A 13,886-nucleotide genomic window follows, 5' to 3' on the forward strand; every position below is an offset into this window, starting at 1 on the left:
GGCCATATGCATAGAATATTCCTGGAAGGGTACACAAGAAATTATTTCTAGTTATTGTCCTAAAGAAACCTGAGAGGCCTGCATATACCAAGCCAAGTAGCAACAGTTAGAACTGGACATGGAACAACGGACTGGTTCAAAATTGGGAAAGGAGTATGTCAAGACTGTATATTGTCACCCTGCTTATTTAACTTATATGCAGAGTATATCATACAAAATAGTAGGCTGGATGAATCACAAGCTGGAATCAAGACTGCCAGGAGAAAATCAACAATCTCAGATATGCCGATGATACCACTCTAATGGCAGAGAGTAAAGAGGAACTAAAGAGCCTTTTGATGGTAAAAGAGGAGAGTAAAAAAGCTGGCTTAAAACTCAACATTCAAAAACTAAGATCTCGGCATCAGGTCCTATCACTTCATGGCAAATAGATGGGGAAAAAGTGGAAACAGTGACAGATTTTATTTTTGGGCTCCAAAATTGCTGCAGATGGTAACTGCAGCCAAGAAATTAGAAGACGCTTACTCCTTGGAAGAAAAGCTATGATAAAGCTAGAAAGCATATTAAAAAGCAAAGATATCACTTTGCTGACAAAGATCCATATGGTTTTTGTCAGTAGTCAAGGCTATGGTTTTTGCCAGTAGTCATGTATGGATGTGAGAGTTGGACCATAAGGAGGCTAAGCACCGAGGAATTGATGCTTTCAAATTGTGGTGCTGGAGAAGAAGTTAGAGAGTCCCTTGGTTGGACAGCAAGGAGATCAAACCAGTCAGTCCTAAAGGAAATCAGTCCTGAATATTCTTTGGAAGGACTGATGCTGAAGCTGAAGCTCCAATACTCTGGCCACCTGATGTAAAGAGTCAACTCACTGGAAAAGCCCCTAGTGCTGGGAAAGATTGAGGACAGGAAGAGAAGGGGGTGACAGAGGATGAGATGGTTGGATGGCATCACCAACTCAATGGACATGAATTTGAGCAATCTCTGAGAGATAGTGAAAGACAGAGAAGCCTGGCATTCTGCACTCCACGGGGTCACAAAGAGTTGGACACCAGTTAGCGACTGAAAAACAACTGTCCTAAAGGAAGGTAATTGTGGCTCAGTATCAGAGGTAGAGGAAGATTTATTTTTAACTCTACCTCTTTGCACTCATTAGTCAATGTCTTTACAATATGTATTCATTACCTATTCAGAAAAAAATACAATTACACATTTTCTTTTTTTTTCACAAAAAGCTCAAGAAGAATTTCCCAAAGTCAGTTATGACAGCTTAACAACTTAGGTTAATTTTTTAAAAATAGAGCTGATAAACCATGGTGTCCCGCACACAGTAGATGGCTAAGAAATATCCCTTCATCTCCTTTCTCCACACTTGGACTAGTAGCACAGATACTATAACAGCACCTTTTTGTTTAGGGATGTCGTAGGTGCTAACTTCATGTTACGGCTCTGAAGATGTCAAGTGTTAACTGGGATGAGGCTGCCCTGATCCTATGACATGCCCTGGAAGTTAGTTATTTTCCCCCAATAAATCCCAGAAATACATTTGCTTATTTTTTATACCCCCTCATCAAAATGGAAGGCAGCTTGTATAATGTATATCTTCACAGTTAGTGTGGTATTGTAAGCTGTCTGCAAATTTTATTACTACATTAAGGGCTGAAGCAAACTTTTCCAGTTATTACATCCTCTGCACTAACATCCTCACTCTCCTTGTCAGTCTCTTGATTCTTCGGCAGTTAAAACACTCTTTTATTTCTGTATCAGAGACTCTGTGTGCCTTGCTAACCTCTTTGTCGACTTCAGTCACCTCTTCTCACTTTCATGAAGTTTGTTGATTGATTGCTTCTCACAGGGTATGGCTGGCTTTCCAGCTTTTTGTCTAAATTTAAAACACTGGAGCCATCCTTCAGAAAGTACATAGCGCTCAATCAATTGCATTTGCTCATAAAATATCTTTTGTTTTTTGGAACAAAAGTCTCTTGATTCTGACTCCTTATTTCCATTCCCATTGCTTCTGCCTGAGTCCAGGTCCTCTTCATCTTGTCTGGAATATGTCAATTAGCTCTTAACTAGTCGGCATGCTCTCAGACTCCCTACCAGCAGTCCATTTTCCACTTTACTGGTAAAATTTAAAAACAGGGTTCTGAAAAACAGATTTATGCATTCATTCGTTCATTTATCAAACATTTATTAAACAACTCCTTTGTGTCAGGCATCATGCTAGGAACTGGGAACACAAAGAAATATTTTTCCTATGCAGCCACTGTGAGCTTTGAGTCTAGTCCAGGGGGTCAATGAGTAGACGAACACATGATTTATAGTCCATGAGGGTAGGCCCAGCATGCCATGGTAGAAGCCAGCAGGGAAGGACAGTTTCTCAGTCTTTGCCACTTGATCAAATTGGAGAGAGGCAGAGGGACGTGTTTTAACACGCCCTCTCCAAGGGCAAAGGCTGGACAAGTGATGCATAGCGTATGTGATCAGTAAGGCTGAACAGATAGTCAGAGAGGAGCCGCAAACAACAGCATGAGGCAGTGAAGGGCCTAGTGCTCAGTCGCTCGGTCGTGTCCGACTCTTTGCGACCTCATGGACTGTAGCCCACCAGGCTCCTCTGTCCAAGGAATTTTCCAGGCAAGAATACTGGAGTGGGTTGCCATTTCCTCCTCGAGAGGATCTTCCTGAACCAGGGATCGAACTGAATCTCTTTTATCGCCTGCACTGGCAGGTGGACACTTTACTACTAGCACCACCTGCAAAGGAGTTTAGACTTTATTCTAAAGGTTTTAAGTAGTCATATGATCAGATTTGTATATTATAAAGAGCATCATGCTAAGAGTTTCAGTAGTTCAGTTGCTCAGCCGTGTCCAACTCTTTGCGATGGCATGGACTGCAGCATGCCAGGCTTCCCTGTCCATCACCAACTCCTGGAGCTTGCTCAAACTCATGCCCATCGAGTTGGTGATACCATCCAACCATCTCATCCTCTGTCGTCCCCTTCACCTCCTGCCTTAAATCTGTAATAACACATACACACACACACACACACACACATATATACACTTTATACACACTATACTATATAACACACACATATATATATATACTTTATGCATATACAGACATATAGAGTTTAGCGAAGTGTGTGCTCCATAAATATTATTATATATGTCATTGTATCAATGTTATATATTAATGTATCATTATTGTTTCATATATTCTAATCTTCACTTTTCTGTCTTCATTTTCAGAGATTTAGCTGTCTTTTCTTTCTTCTATTTGCCCTTATCCTTCCTGTCTCTACTCTTACCCTATTTTATCTCCCAACTTTCTGGCTCCCATCCCTTTCAAAATTGATTTAATAACCTCAAGAACTGTACACTACAATTAAGGCAGTTCCTGCTCCCTATCTTTTTCGTTTTGAGGCTCCCTATCAATCTTTACAGCTTTTTTAGGACTTCAATTTCTGCTCTGAAAAAGTGTTTTCTCCACACTTATTAGTTTTCCAGTTATTTGCAATATTGGTGCAAATAACCAGGGCTTATGTACCTAGTTCAGAAACACAATCCAAGTATGTACTTGTGCTGAAAGAATAATAACACTGTTTGTAGAAGAAATGCCCTATATTTTATAAGGACTCTCGGCAAAAATTGTCAGTAGAGCTTTAAAAACAAAAGGGCCCTGGTATAAGGAGCATATGAAAGCTCAATTCACCTACTCCTTTTTCCACTCTGAGAAGCATCTCCTTCCAAAAAATTCCCAACTAGATGGGAATGTTCCTGACCCCACAGCACGATTTGGAAAAAAAAAATCACAGGTTTTGAAGTCTGATATCTGAAGACACTTATGCTTTCCATTATTTCTTAGCTTTTCTCATCGTGTCTCCTGGTTTGTAAATTGCATCGGGTATTCTTGGCTCTCCATGGTTTCCTCTTCCGGGAAGCCTTTCCCAAACTCACATCCATGTTCATTTCCCTTTCATACATTTTATACCTTTTCTCTGAGGCAACTCTCAAGAGTTTCCGCTTTTCATTTAAGTATGTAATTATTTATGATCGTCTGCCCCTTATACTGGATTGTAGCTCCACCTGGCTAGAGACCAAGAGCGCTGACCCAACCCCTGTATTCCCAGGCTAAACTCAGCACTGTAAACCCAGTCTAGCAAAGGGCCTGGCATGCAAGAGGCAGTCAGCGAACAAATGGATGACAAAAGGGAAGCAGCCAGCGGCACCAGCGCCTCCCTGGAGCAGAGAGGAGCCGCCCAGGCCCTCAGTTGCCGCCCTTCCGTCCCAGGCGCTTGGATCAGGACTCGAACCCAGGGCCAGCACTGTCCCTGGCTCTGCCTTGTCAACTTGAGCTCCTCCTTGGGGAAGCGCCTCTCCTGGTGACGCCACTCAGAGGCGGGACTTCCGGCCGCCGAAGTTTAACAGTTCAGGCGGGAGCCGGAAGCCTAGCGCCGGAGCGGGCCGCGCCGAGGCCCCCGGTGTACGGCGGCTGAGAGGTGAGGTTCCGGAGGTTCCGGGGTAGGGCCCGCCGCCCGCCGCGTACTTGCCCTCTCCTGGTTCCCCACCCGCCCTCCGATCACCTCAGGGGGCGGGTCGGAGGTCCCTGGGCTCCCCGCGACCCAGCGGGTCGGGCAGGGGCGCGGCGGCCGGGTTGGCGGGGAAGTGCCCCGGAGCCGCGGGCCGGGGTCGCGCACCTCCGGTCGGGCCTGAGAGGTGGCCCGGGTCGACTGGGGCAGGTCGGGGGCGGCTCCGGGGGCTGCACCGACTCCGGAAAGTTTGCGCTTGCTAGCAGTCCCGTTACCGTTTTGTAAACCTCTCAAATTCGACTCGTTTAGCAGGCGCTCGAATGCATTTAACAAGGTAACTCCAGTTGAGCAAGACTCCTGCAAGTAAAATGCATTTTGGGTGAAAGAAAGTTGGAGAGCTTTTGCTTAAGTTCAGTGTAGTGAGTTGTTTCTTGTAGCCGCGAGGCTGATGGTGTTACGGTCGTGTGTCCTGACAGCTCACTTTTGATGGGAGCCTCTTTCTGCGGCTAATATGCCGCGCCCTTAAGTGTGCTCAGTTCTCAGAACACTGGTTGATGGGCCTTTCCCCGCTCTCCTTTGAGAGGAGCAAACAGACATTGAGTGACTCGGCCAAACTGACTGTCACCTAACTCAGGGGCAGGTCATCTGAGCCAGGACTAAAGTGATCTTTCCGCTACATCACACCGCTCAACAGGTGTGGTCTAAGATTACAGTAAAGACATCTTTCAATGTTGTTTCCTGGGTTTACAGATGCTTTTCCAGCATTTCATTGTTGTTGAGGAGGAATCCAAAGGGCATAAGTTATAACATGTTAAGCCACCAAATCCAAACACTGTGTCTACATTTCAACAGGTGACTAAGGGCTCTTAGTAGAACTGTTTTTATCTGCTGAATGAAGCAGAGTGAATCACTTAAGTGACTTTTCTAGTTAACGAAATTTCAGCCTCATTATAAACACATTAAAATTTCTGTCTCTTGAGAGTTGAAAGAGCCCTGTATTTTACTATGTCTCTAAATTGTCCTCTGAAATATCCTTACAAATGTGATGTTTTGTTGATGACTTGGGAACCTGTGACATCACTTATGCTCTGCCACTCTCTTGACACTGTCCACACCAGGAAGATGTGAAGGTGTATTTTTAGACCCTTCCCTTCCCTTCCCCTTTCTCCCAGGCTGTTTTTGACCTTTTTTTCTTAACCATCATGCACTACTATGTGTGTTTTGTCTTTTAGACGGCCTGGGTTTGTGAAATCACTTTGTAGGAATTATGGATTCGAACTGTGAATAGATAATACAAGCGAAGGCATTGTGGATCAGGTGTTGGTATAGGGACTTAGTGACATCTTCTCAGGTTGTATTTGCTAATTTTAGAGTTATTTGGAAGACCTGCAGTGGTGGGATTCTAACCTGCAGGAGTGCTAGAGTTTATCATATCTTTTTTTTTTCAAGATGAGGCATTTACCTAACCAACAGTTATTTGTTGAATACCAACTGTGTGCCAGGAATGTTTGATGACCAGTAACTAACAAGACAAGACAGTTTTGGTCAAGTCAAGGGCCACAGATGTTATGAGAATAAGAATTGCAGATAGCAGGAAGGGCCATGAAAAAGTGGAACAGGAGAATGGGGTCTAGAACAATGGGTTTAGCCATGGTGGTCAGGGAAGGCCTTTCTGAGGAAGAAACATGAGCTAAGACTGGGATGATGTGAAGGAGATGACCCTGGGAAATTGGGAAAGGTCATTCCTGGCAGACGAGGTAACAGAAACACTTGGAGGTGAGAAAGAAGGCCAGTGTGTTTGGTGGCCCCGGGGAAGAAAGGAAAGTTACATCAGGCCAATTTATGAAACTCTCCACACTAAGGAGGCTACATTTCATTGCAACTGCTGTGGAGAGCCATTGGGAAGGTCAGCTAAGACTATGATCCAGTTTACATTTTAGGAAGATCCATCCAGTAACTCATCTTTGTGGCGAGTGCAGTCTCTGGGACACAAGTGAAAGTGTGGAGCCACTTGTTTTGGATAAGATGCCTCATTTTAACTCTTTTTTTTTTGTTTGTTTTAAACCTATTAATTGTTTTTAAAGCATGTTGTTTTAAACAATTTGTAGGTGCAGTCATGCAGGAAAACCTCAGATTTGCTTCATCGGGAGATGATGTTAAAATATGGGATGCTTCATCTATGACACTGGTGGATAAATTCAACCCACACACCACACCACATGCTATCAGCTCAGTGTGTTGGAGCAGCAATAGTATCCTTTTTTAAAAAAAACAAAAATAGCCACTATGTTAAACATCCAGTAGCAGTGAAACTTTTTTGTGTGATCCATAATGAGAAATATATTTGGCATAGCTGTGAAAGATAAAATGAAATAGGAATTTAATAAACAATATGTCATATGATAGGGGCTTTCCGGGTGGCTCAGTATTAAAGAATCTACCTGCCACGCAGGAAATATGGGTTCAATGCCTGGATCAGGAAGATCCACTGGAGAAGGAAATGGCAACCCACTTCAGTATTCTTGCTTGGGAAATCCCATGGACAGAGGAACCAGGCAGGCTATAGTCCATGGGGTTGCAAAGATTCAGATATGACTTAGCGACTAAACAATGACATATCATGTGATTGAAAACTGATATTCTCCATTGATTTCATTAAAAAAATTTATTTGCAACCCACTACATTTAACAGCACTGGTATTAAAAATATATGTTAGCTACTAGTTGCAGACCATAGAGTTTTGTGTCAACAGTTCATTATTGAATTAAATGGAATAAGGTAGGTAATGGTGGAAATAATCCTGAAAGTTCTGGAATGATGTTTTGCATCTGCTGCTAAGTCACCTCAGTCATGTCCGACTCTGTGTGACCCCATAGACGGCAGCCCACCAGGCTCCCCCGTCCCTAGGATTCTCCAGGCAAGAACACTGAAGTGGGTTGCCATTTTCTTTTCCACTGCATGAACGTGAAAAGTGAAAGTAAAGTCGCTCAGTCGTGTCCGACTCTTAGCGGCCCCATGGACTACAGCCTACCAGGCTCCTCCGTCCATGGGATTTTCCAGGCAAGAGTACTGGAATGGGGTGCCATTGCCTTCTCCATTTGCGTATTTGTGGATCTAGTTGGGAAATTCAAGACAGAACTTGAAGACAAAAGCAAAAGTTGAGGGAGGAGATAAAAATTGTAGAACATTTCCATGTTACTGAGGTATTTCCTGTATTTCTCTTCCATTGTATCTGTGTTGAAAATAGTATTGTTTCCCAAAAAGATAAATAATCTTGATTGAATTTTCCTAAGGTTTTTATGTTTCTGATTCCTATCCTTCCTGTCTTAGTAAATTCTGTGTACTAGGTCGCTTCAATTTTGTCCAACTCTTTGTGACCCTACGCAGTGTAGCCCACCAGGTTGCTCTGTCCATGGGATTCTTCAGGCAAGAATACTCGTGTGGGTTGCTATGCCCTCCTCCAGGGAATCTTCCCAACCATGGGATTGAAACCACATCTCTTAGGTCTCTGGCATTGGCAGGCAGTTTCTTTACCACTAGCGCCACTTGGGAAGCCCAAGTTCATTTATTTGGCTTCTCTGAGTTTTAGTTGAGTCACGTGTGGTCTTTTATTGCGGTGTGCAGGCTCTCTGCAGGCTCTTTATTTGTAGTGCTCCCCAGTGGCATGTTGGATCTTAGTTCCCTGACCAGGAATCAAACCAATGTCCCTTCCACTGCAAGGCAGACCCTTAACCACTGGACTACCAGGGAAGTTCCTGGTGGATAAAATGAACTCATAAATAGGGATTTCTCAATATCTCACTACTAACATTTTGGGCCAGATAATGTTTTGTCATGGAGGCTGCCCTGTGTGTTGTAGGATGGTTAGAAGCCTTCTTGACCACTACCAATGAGATACCAGTAGCCCCAGTGGTGACAGCTGCGAGGCATCTTCAGAATTGCCACATATCAATTCTGTGAGGGGCCAGAATCATCCTCAGTTGAGAACCATTGCTGGAAACAAAGTACTGTTACCACCTTTTGTATGAAAATGTTCTGTATTCTTGGTATGGTAGAGATAACCATTCTTTTGTGGAACTCATACAGTGTTTCTTAAATAACAGATTAAGCTTGAACATGTGTCTGATCTTATCAGTATCAAAGTAGTAATATTCGGCTTCTTGATGAAAGTAAAAATATCAAAGCTTTAAAATATGAATGATTCATGAACAAAAACATTAGAAAGTTTTCATGCCCAGTCTAATTATTCTTGTAAATATATATAACAAAAATGACAAGTTTTCTTATTGAATTAAACTTTCCTCTTATCATTCCTTGATTTTGTATTAAAGTAGCAAAGTAAGTTACTTTGGCTCCCTGTTAATCAAACTCATGTGAGGGGACTGTGTTTTTGAAGCCCTCTGCAGATCTATAGTGGGGGGAAATGTTTAAAGAGAGTGACAAATATGTGATGTTGCTTCTATTATTAGATTTTTATTATGTTTAGAGCTTAATTTTCTGTTACTTACTGCATAAAAGTACCAATTCTTAGTGATTATTTTTTATTCCAAGGAGTTTTATCAGGAGTTGGCATTTACTGATAAACCACTTAAAGGTCTAGCAACAAAATTGCTGTGACTATGACAATGTGATGGTGTCCTTTGGGTTTTGGAAACTGGTTTTATTTCTGTAGTTTTCTTGTATAAGTACATGTGCACTGGAAACCTTTGTATAGTTTTATTCCTATTGAGGCTTTGATGCCTTCCTTAGAGGTTAGTTACTGAAGACCAAGGGATTCCCAGACTCAGATATTTGGGGACCGCTTAGCATGGATTCCAAGGACAGAGTTAATGGTGAGATGCCATGAAGATCGGGAGAAGGTGATGGCACCCCACTCCAGTACTCTTGCCTGGAAAATCCCATGAACCGAGGAGCCTGGTGGGCTGCAGTCCATGGGGTCATGAAGAGTCAGACATGACTGAGTGACTTCACTTTCACTTTTCACTTTCATGCATTGGAGAAGAAAATGGCAACCACTCCAGTGTTCTTGCCTGGAGAATCCCAGGGACGGGGGAGCCTGGTGGGCTGCCGTCTATGGGGTCGCACAGAGTCGGACACGACTGAAGCGACTTAGCAGCAGCAGCAGCAGCAGCAGCCATGAAGATCAGTTTTCTTTTTTTTTTTTAAATCAGTTTATTATTTTTTTGGCCCTCCAGGTAACACTCCTCACTTTCTTAAGACTTCTAAAACTATATGAGAAATAAGTGGAGTAACTTGAGTATACTTTTGTAGTATCTTCTTTCAGTCCTTTCTTTAATATATTCTATAAAGAAGAGTAACAGTAAACATAGGAAGAAGCCAAGGAAAGGGAAAATGATTTATTTTTCTCAATATTGTAAAATCTAGATAGGTGGAAGTGATTTTGTTTGAATCATATGTCATGATAAAATTACAGTCCATGGTCTGTTCACAAAATAGCTGAATGTTCTACAAATCACTTAAAGTAATGCAGTTTGGACTTTGCTTGTTAAAAGTGTATGTTTAAACTTCTGATATTTTGTTTTGACTCTCAAAATCAGGCTCTTGTTCTTGGTTGTATTATTGTGTTTAGTCATGTAAAAATACTTACATTATTTTGTGTTTACTGATTATTTCACTTATTTATGTGAAATAAGGTAAATTTAATTTTAAATTATTAAATCAAATTTTAAATAATTCTTATTTTAATAATTTAAAATTGTATTTTAAATAATTTAAATTTAATTGAGCCGAAATAAAGTTAAAGTAAAACTCATAGGTGCTGTGTAATCGCACTTACTTATATTTGCTACATACACTATAATATTCTTAATACATTAAAAATTGAAATTCTCTATCATAAGCATTCCAGTCCATTCCATTCCAGGAAATATCAGGCTTTATTTTTTAGTGGAAAAATAGGAGACTAATATGGACATTTGCTTCCTAGCTTAAACTGGTTATCAAGCACTGCATTACTAAATAATTATCTTAAACCATATGTGTAGAAGAAAAGGCTGATTGGTATTTGCTTGATGTTGCTTTTATCATGCTCTCATTCTTGAAGGATAAAATTAGACCTTCTGGCCTACTCTTTGAAAATGGGGTAGTATTTCACACAGGTTAAATAGCTTTCAAGTGATAGCAAAGTCAAAAAGGATAGTTCTTCCCTGCAGTAGTAAAGAGAATTAGTAATTAGTAATCTGAGCCAGTTTTGAAAGCTAATGTATCAACTATGTTCATTGTTTGTCTTCTTAGTTTAGTGTGCTTGCTTTTATCATCACATTTCTTTATGGTGATAGTCGAGTGCTAGAGCTGCTCTTGGATTGTTTGATGTTCCATAACTCTTGATTTAGATAACTTTCTAGTGACAGCATCTTCCAGTGGTGACAAAATAGTTGTTTCAAGTTGCAAATGTAAACCTGTCCCGCTTTTAGAGCTTGGTGAAGGGGTAAGTGATTTTTTTTTTAAACTTTTAAAAATCTTAGTCCTGCTTGCGTGGTAATTGCTTATTTATTATGGTGCTAACAACTAAATTTAAAGGAGTTTAAAAGCATTATTCTTAACCTGAGCTTAAAACAATACAGTTAACACTTGAAGGTGAGATAAGTGTGCTTACTGATACATCTTTAGGTAAAATAATATTGGATCCTAGGGGAGCAATCAAGGACTTAGATTTCGTCAGCTAGGTGGCATCTCCATTTTCCCTCTGTTGGAGGTTTCCTGGTATTGCTATGGCTTTTTAGGACTATGTTCCACCAAGGTTCCTAGGTTGATCTGACCAAAAGGGTTCTAATGATGTAGCCCTTCCCTTACTAACAATAGGCTCAGCACCATCAGCTAAAGACCCTTATCTGATGGTGACCTTCTGCTTTAGCTTTGGTCCAGTGGGTGCTACCTGAGCCTCTCCAAGCCCTCCTGTAACAGAACAGGCTTTGTCAAAATGAGCTTTGGTTCCAGAGCATTTAAACGAATTTCTCACTATATATTCTTACCCTTTTGTTTCATAAGTTTATCCCTCTGATTCAGGATAATACTGGCTTTTTCATTTCCAATCACATATTTCTTGAAATTTGTTTCCATTTTAAATAAGATCTAAATAAAAAGGAATATGTAGTTGATGGTTCTTTTTTTAAATTTCAAAGTTTTATGGTGGACTCTAAGCCATAATGAGTTGTCATGATTTTATACACTGGAGTAGATAAGGTGGCCTAATTAGTAATTGTTCTCCTCCAGTTGCTTTGAAGTGGAACACAGCAGGACTACACAATATGAGTTCATCTAACATATTAATAAAAATGACTTAGAATTTCTAGCAGTCCTTTTATTTCTAGCAGTCCTTTCCTAAAGGTGTCTGGTAGGATTGGCCTCAGCATCAGTTCCAGCCCACAGGTGGTGGAGACTGGGACAGATAGAATGTGTGTTAAGGGTAGGAATGGCACTTGCCTTTCAGCCTCAGTAAGTGGAGTTGAGATATGTGGGATCTAGTTCCCGGACTAAGGATTGAATCTGCATCCCCAGAGTGCCACTGGGCGGTAAAGGTAAACTGTACTCTTCAAGAGCAGGCAGAACATCTTAGTCATTTTTGGATCTTCAGATCATGTCCAAGTTGATCAGCTAACATTTGTTGAATTAAATATCAACATCAAAACAGTCTTGATTTGGGGACTGCCCTGGTAGTCCAGTGGTTAAGAATCCTTCCAGGGCAAGGGATGCAGGTTCGAGCCCTGGTCCAGGAACTAGGTCTCACATGCCTCAACAAAAGACCCTGCATGCTGCAACTAAGACCTGACCCAGCCAAAACAAATAAAAAGCCAAAAAACAAAAACAGTTTTGATCTCCACTTCTGCCACTGTTTAAGGTGGAACTTTATTTAAAGTCCATACTAATTTTCTTTGATTTTGTATTTTACCTCTCTAAAGTAGACAGATTGGTCTTGACAGTATGATAATGGATATGATAACCTAGAAATTTGACCTGATGTTATCTTCAGATTTTAAGATTCTACCCATTGCTTTTGTCTTAGGGTACAAGATTCCTGTAATAACCAATTTCCATTAATTATTTAAGTTCACTACCTACATTAATAATACATTAACATAAAAAATCCTCTCATTAGGGTAAGCAGCTAAAAATAAAGGTTTTGTTCTGAGCCCTTATGAATAATTTCAGTTGTTTTTGATGATTGGGATTTTAATATATTGATCTTTGATGGATGCCATTCTTATCTATTTTATTTAAAGGTAAACTCCTGATCTGCAGTAATAACCAGATTCTAAATTTTATTAGTCTATTTAGACCAAAGTCAATTCCTCGAATGATGTCTGCAAGAGAATTATAGTGACCATACTGAAATATTGATGTAATGTGCCCCTGATATTTTTGTGTGTTAATACTTTTGACTCGGTTAGAATTTCAAAGCTGGAAGAAACCTTGGGGGAGAGAGAGGAGGCCATCTGCACCCTTTTAAGAATCTGGTGCTCTCTTGAGCAGAGGATGTTTTTGAAATGCATGGACTATCAAGAACAGTAGATCAGGTCCTCATCTCTCATTTCTCAAAGGTAGAAATGTAGGCTTAGAAAGATGAGATTACTTGCCTAGAGCTAAGTAATTTGCCTTCAGTCACAAAATGTACCCTTTGGAATTAATTTCTATCCCCGCCCTGCCCCCTTATGGTGTTCAGCTGGAGTGGGAATAATTAATGTAACTATATAGTGTATCTGAAAGTTAATAGGAAAAAAACAACAACCATGCAACATTGTAGCATAGTTACTGATGATACCACCAGATAGATGACATGCATACATACTCATTATGAGAAAACTTGGTTACCACTGTATTTTTAGCCATTTGTTCTATAAATATTTATTGAACATGGATATGGTCTTTGCTCTAAGGAAACTAACATTCTGGTGAAAGACACAGAATAAATGAGTAAACAGTACCCAGTGATAGTGGTAAGTTGTTATGCAGAGAGCTGAAGTACGTTATTGAGTTAGCAGGTGGTTAGTTAGCAGTTAGTTAGGTGGGGAAGGGGTCTTCTGAAGTTGTGGTATTTAAGTTGATATCTACTGATCAGGTGAAGTCATTCAAGCCAAGGTTCAGGGGAATTGACTTTCCAGGCAAGAATAGCTGTGTAGAAGTCTGGAGGCAAATATAGTGTCATGACATTTAAGGAATGGAAGATGGTCCTTGTGCCTAGAGAATCAGTGGGTGGGGAGGAAACTGGTGAGAGACCAGTTAAGGAAGGGCTAGATGAATAGGGCATTGAAAGCCAGCTTGATGATGAGTTTGGAATTTAGGTGTGATTAGAAGCCACTGAGGATTTTAAGACACGTGATTTGATATACATTTCATAAA

The 13,886-nt window shown here is 40.8% G+C and overlaps 1 protein-coding gene across 2 annotated transcripts in view; it reads left to right on the top strand.

The window, feature by feature from the left end:
- Positions 1–4,394: 4,394 nt before the first annotated feature.
- The window catches only part of NEDD1 (NEDD1 gamma-tubulin ring complex targeting factor), a 51,646-nt gene continuing 42,154 nt past the window's right edge, over positions 4,395–13,886 (top strand). Inside the window, exons 1-3 of one of the 2 annotated variants that reach the window (XM_061416990.1) lie at positions 4,395–4,498; positions 6,637–6,780; positions 10,883–10,977. In XM_061416990.1, coding sequence (XP_061272974.1) covers positions 6,645–6,780; positions 10,883–10,977 — 231 coding nt within the window. In that variant the 5' untranslated portion in view covers positions 4,395–4,498; positions 6,637–6,644. Of the gene's footprint in view, positions 4,499–4,569; positions 4,863–6,636; positions 6,781–10,882; positions 10,978–13,886 lie in introns of those variants that run through there. The other variant, XM_061416989.1, reaches the window with a different exon arrangement.

This window comes from Bos javanicus, chromosome 5 (genome assembly GCF_032452875.1).
Source record: "Bos javanicus breed banteng chromosome 5, ARS-OSU_banteng_1.0, whole genome shotgun sequence".
Lineage (NCBI taxonomy): Eukaryota > Metazoa > Chordata > Mammalia > Artiodactyla > Bovidae > Bos > Bos javanicus.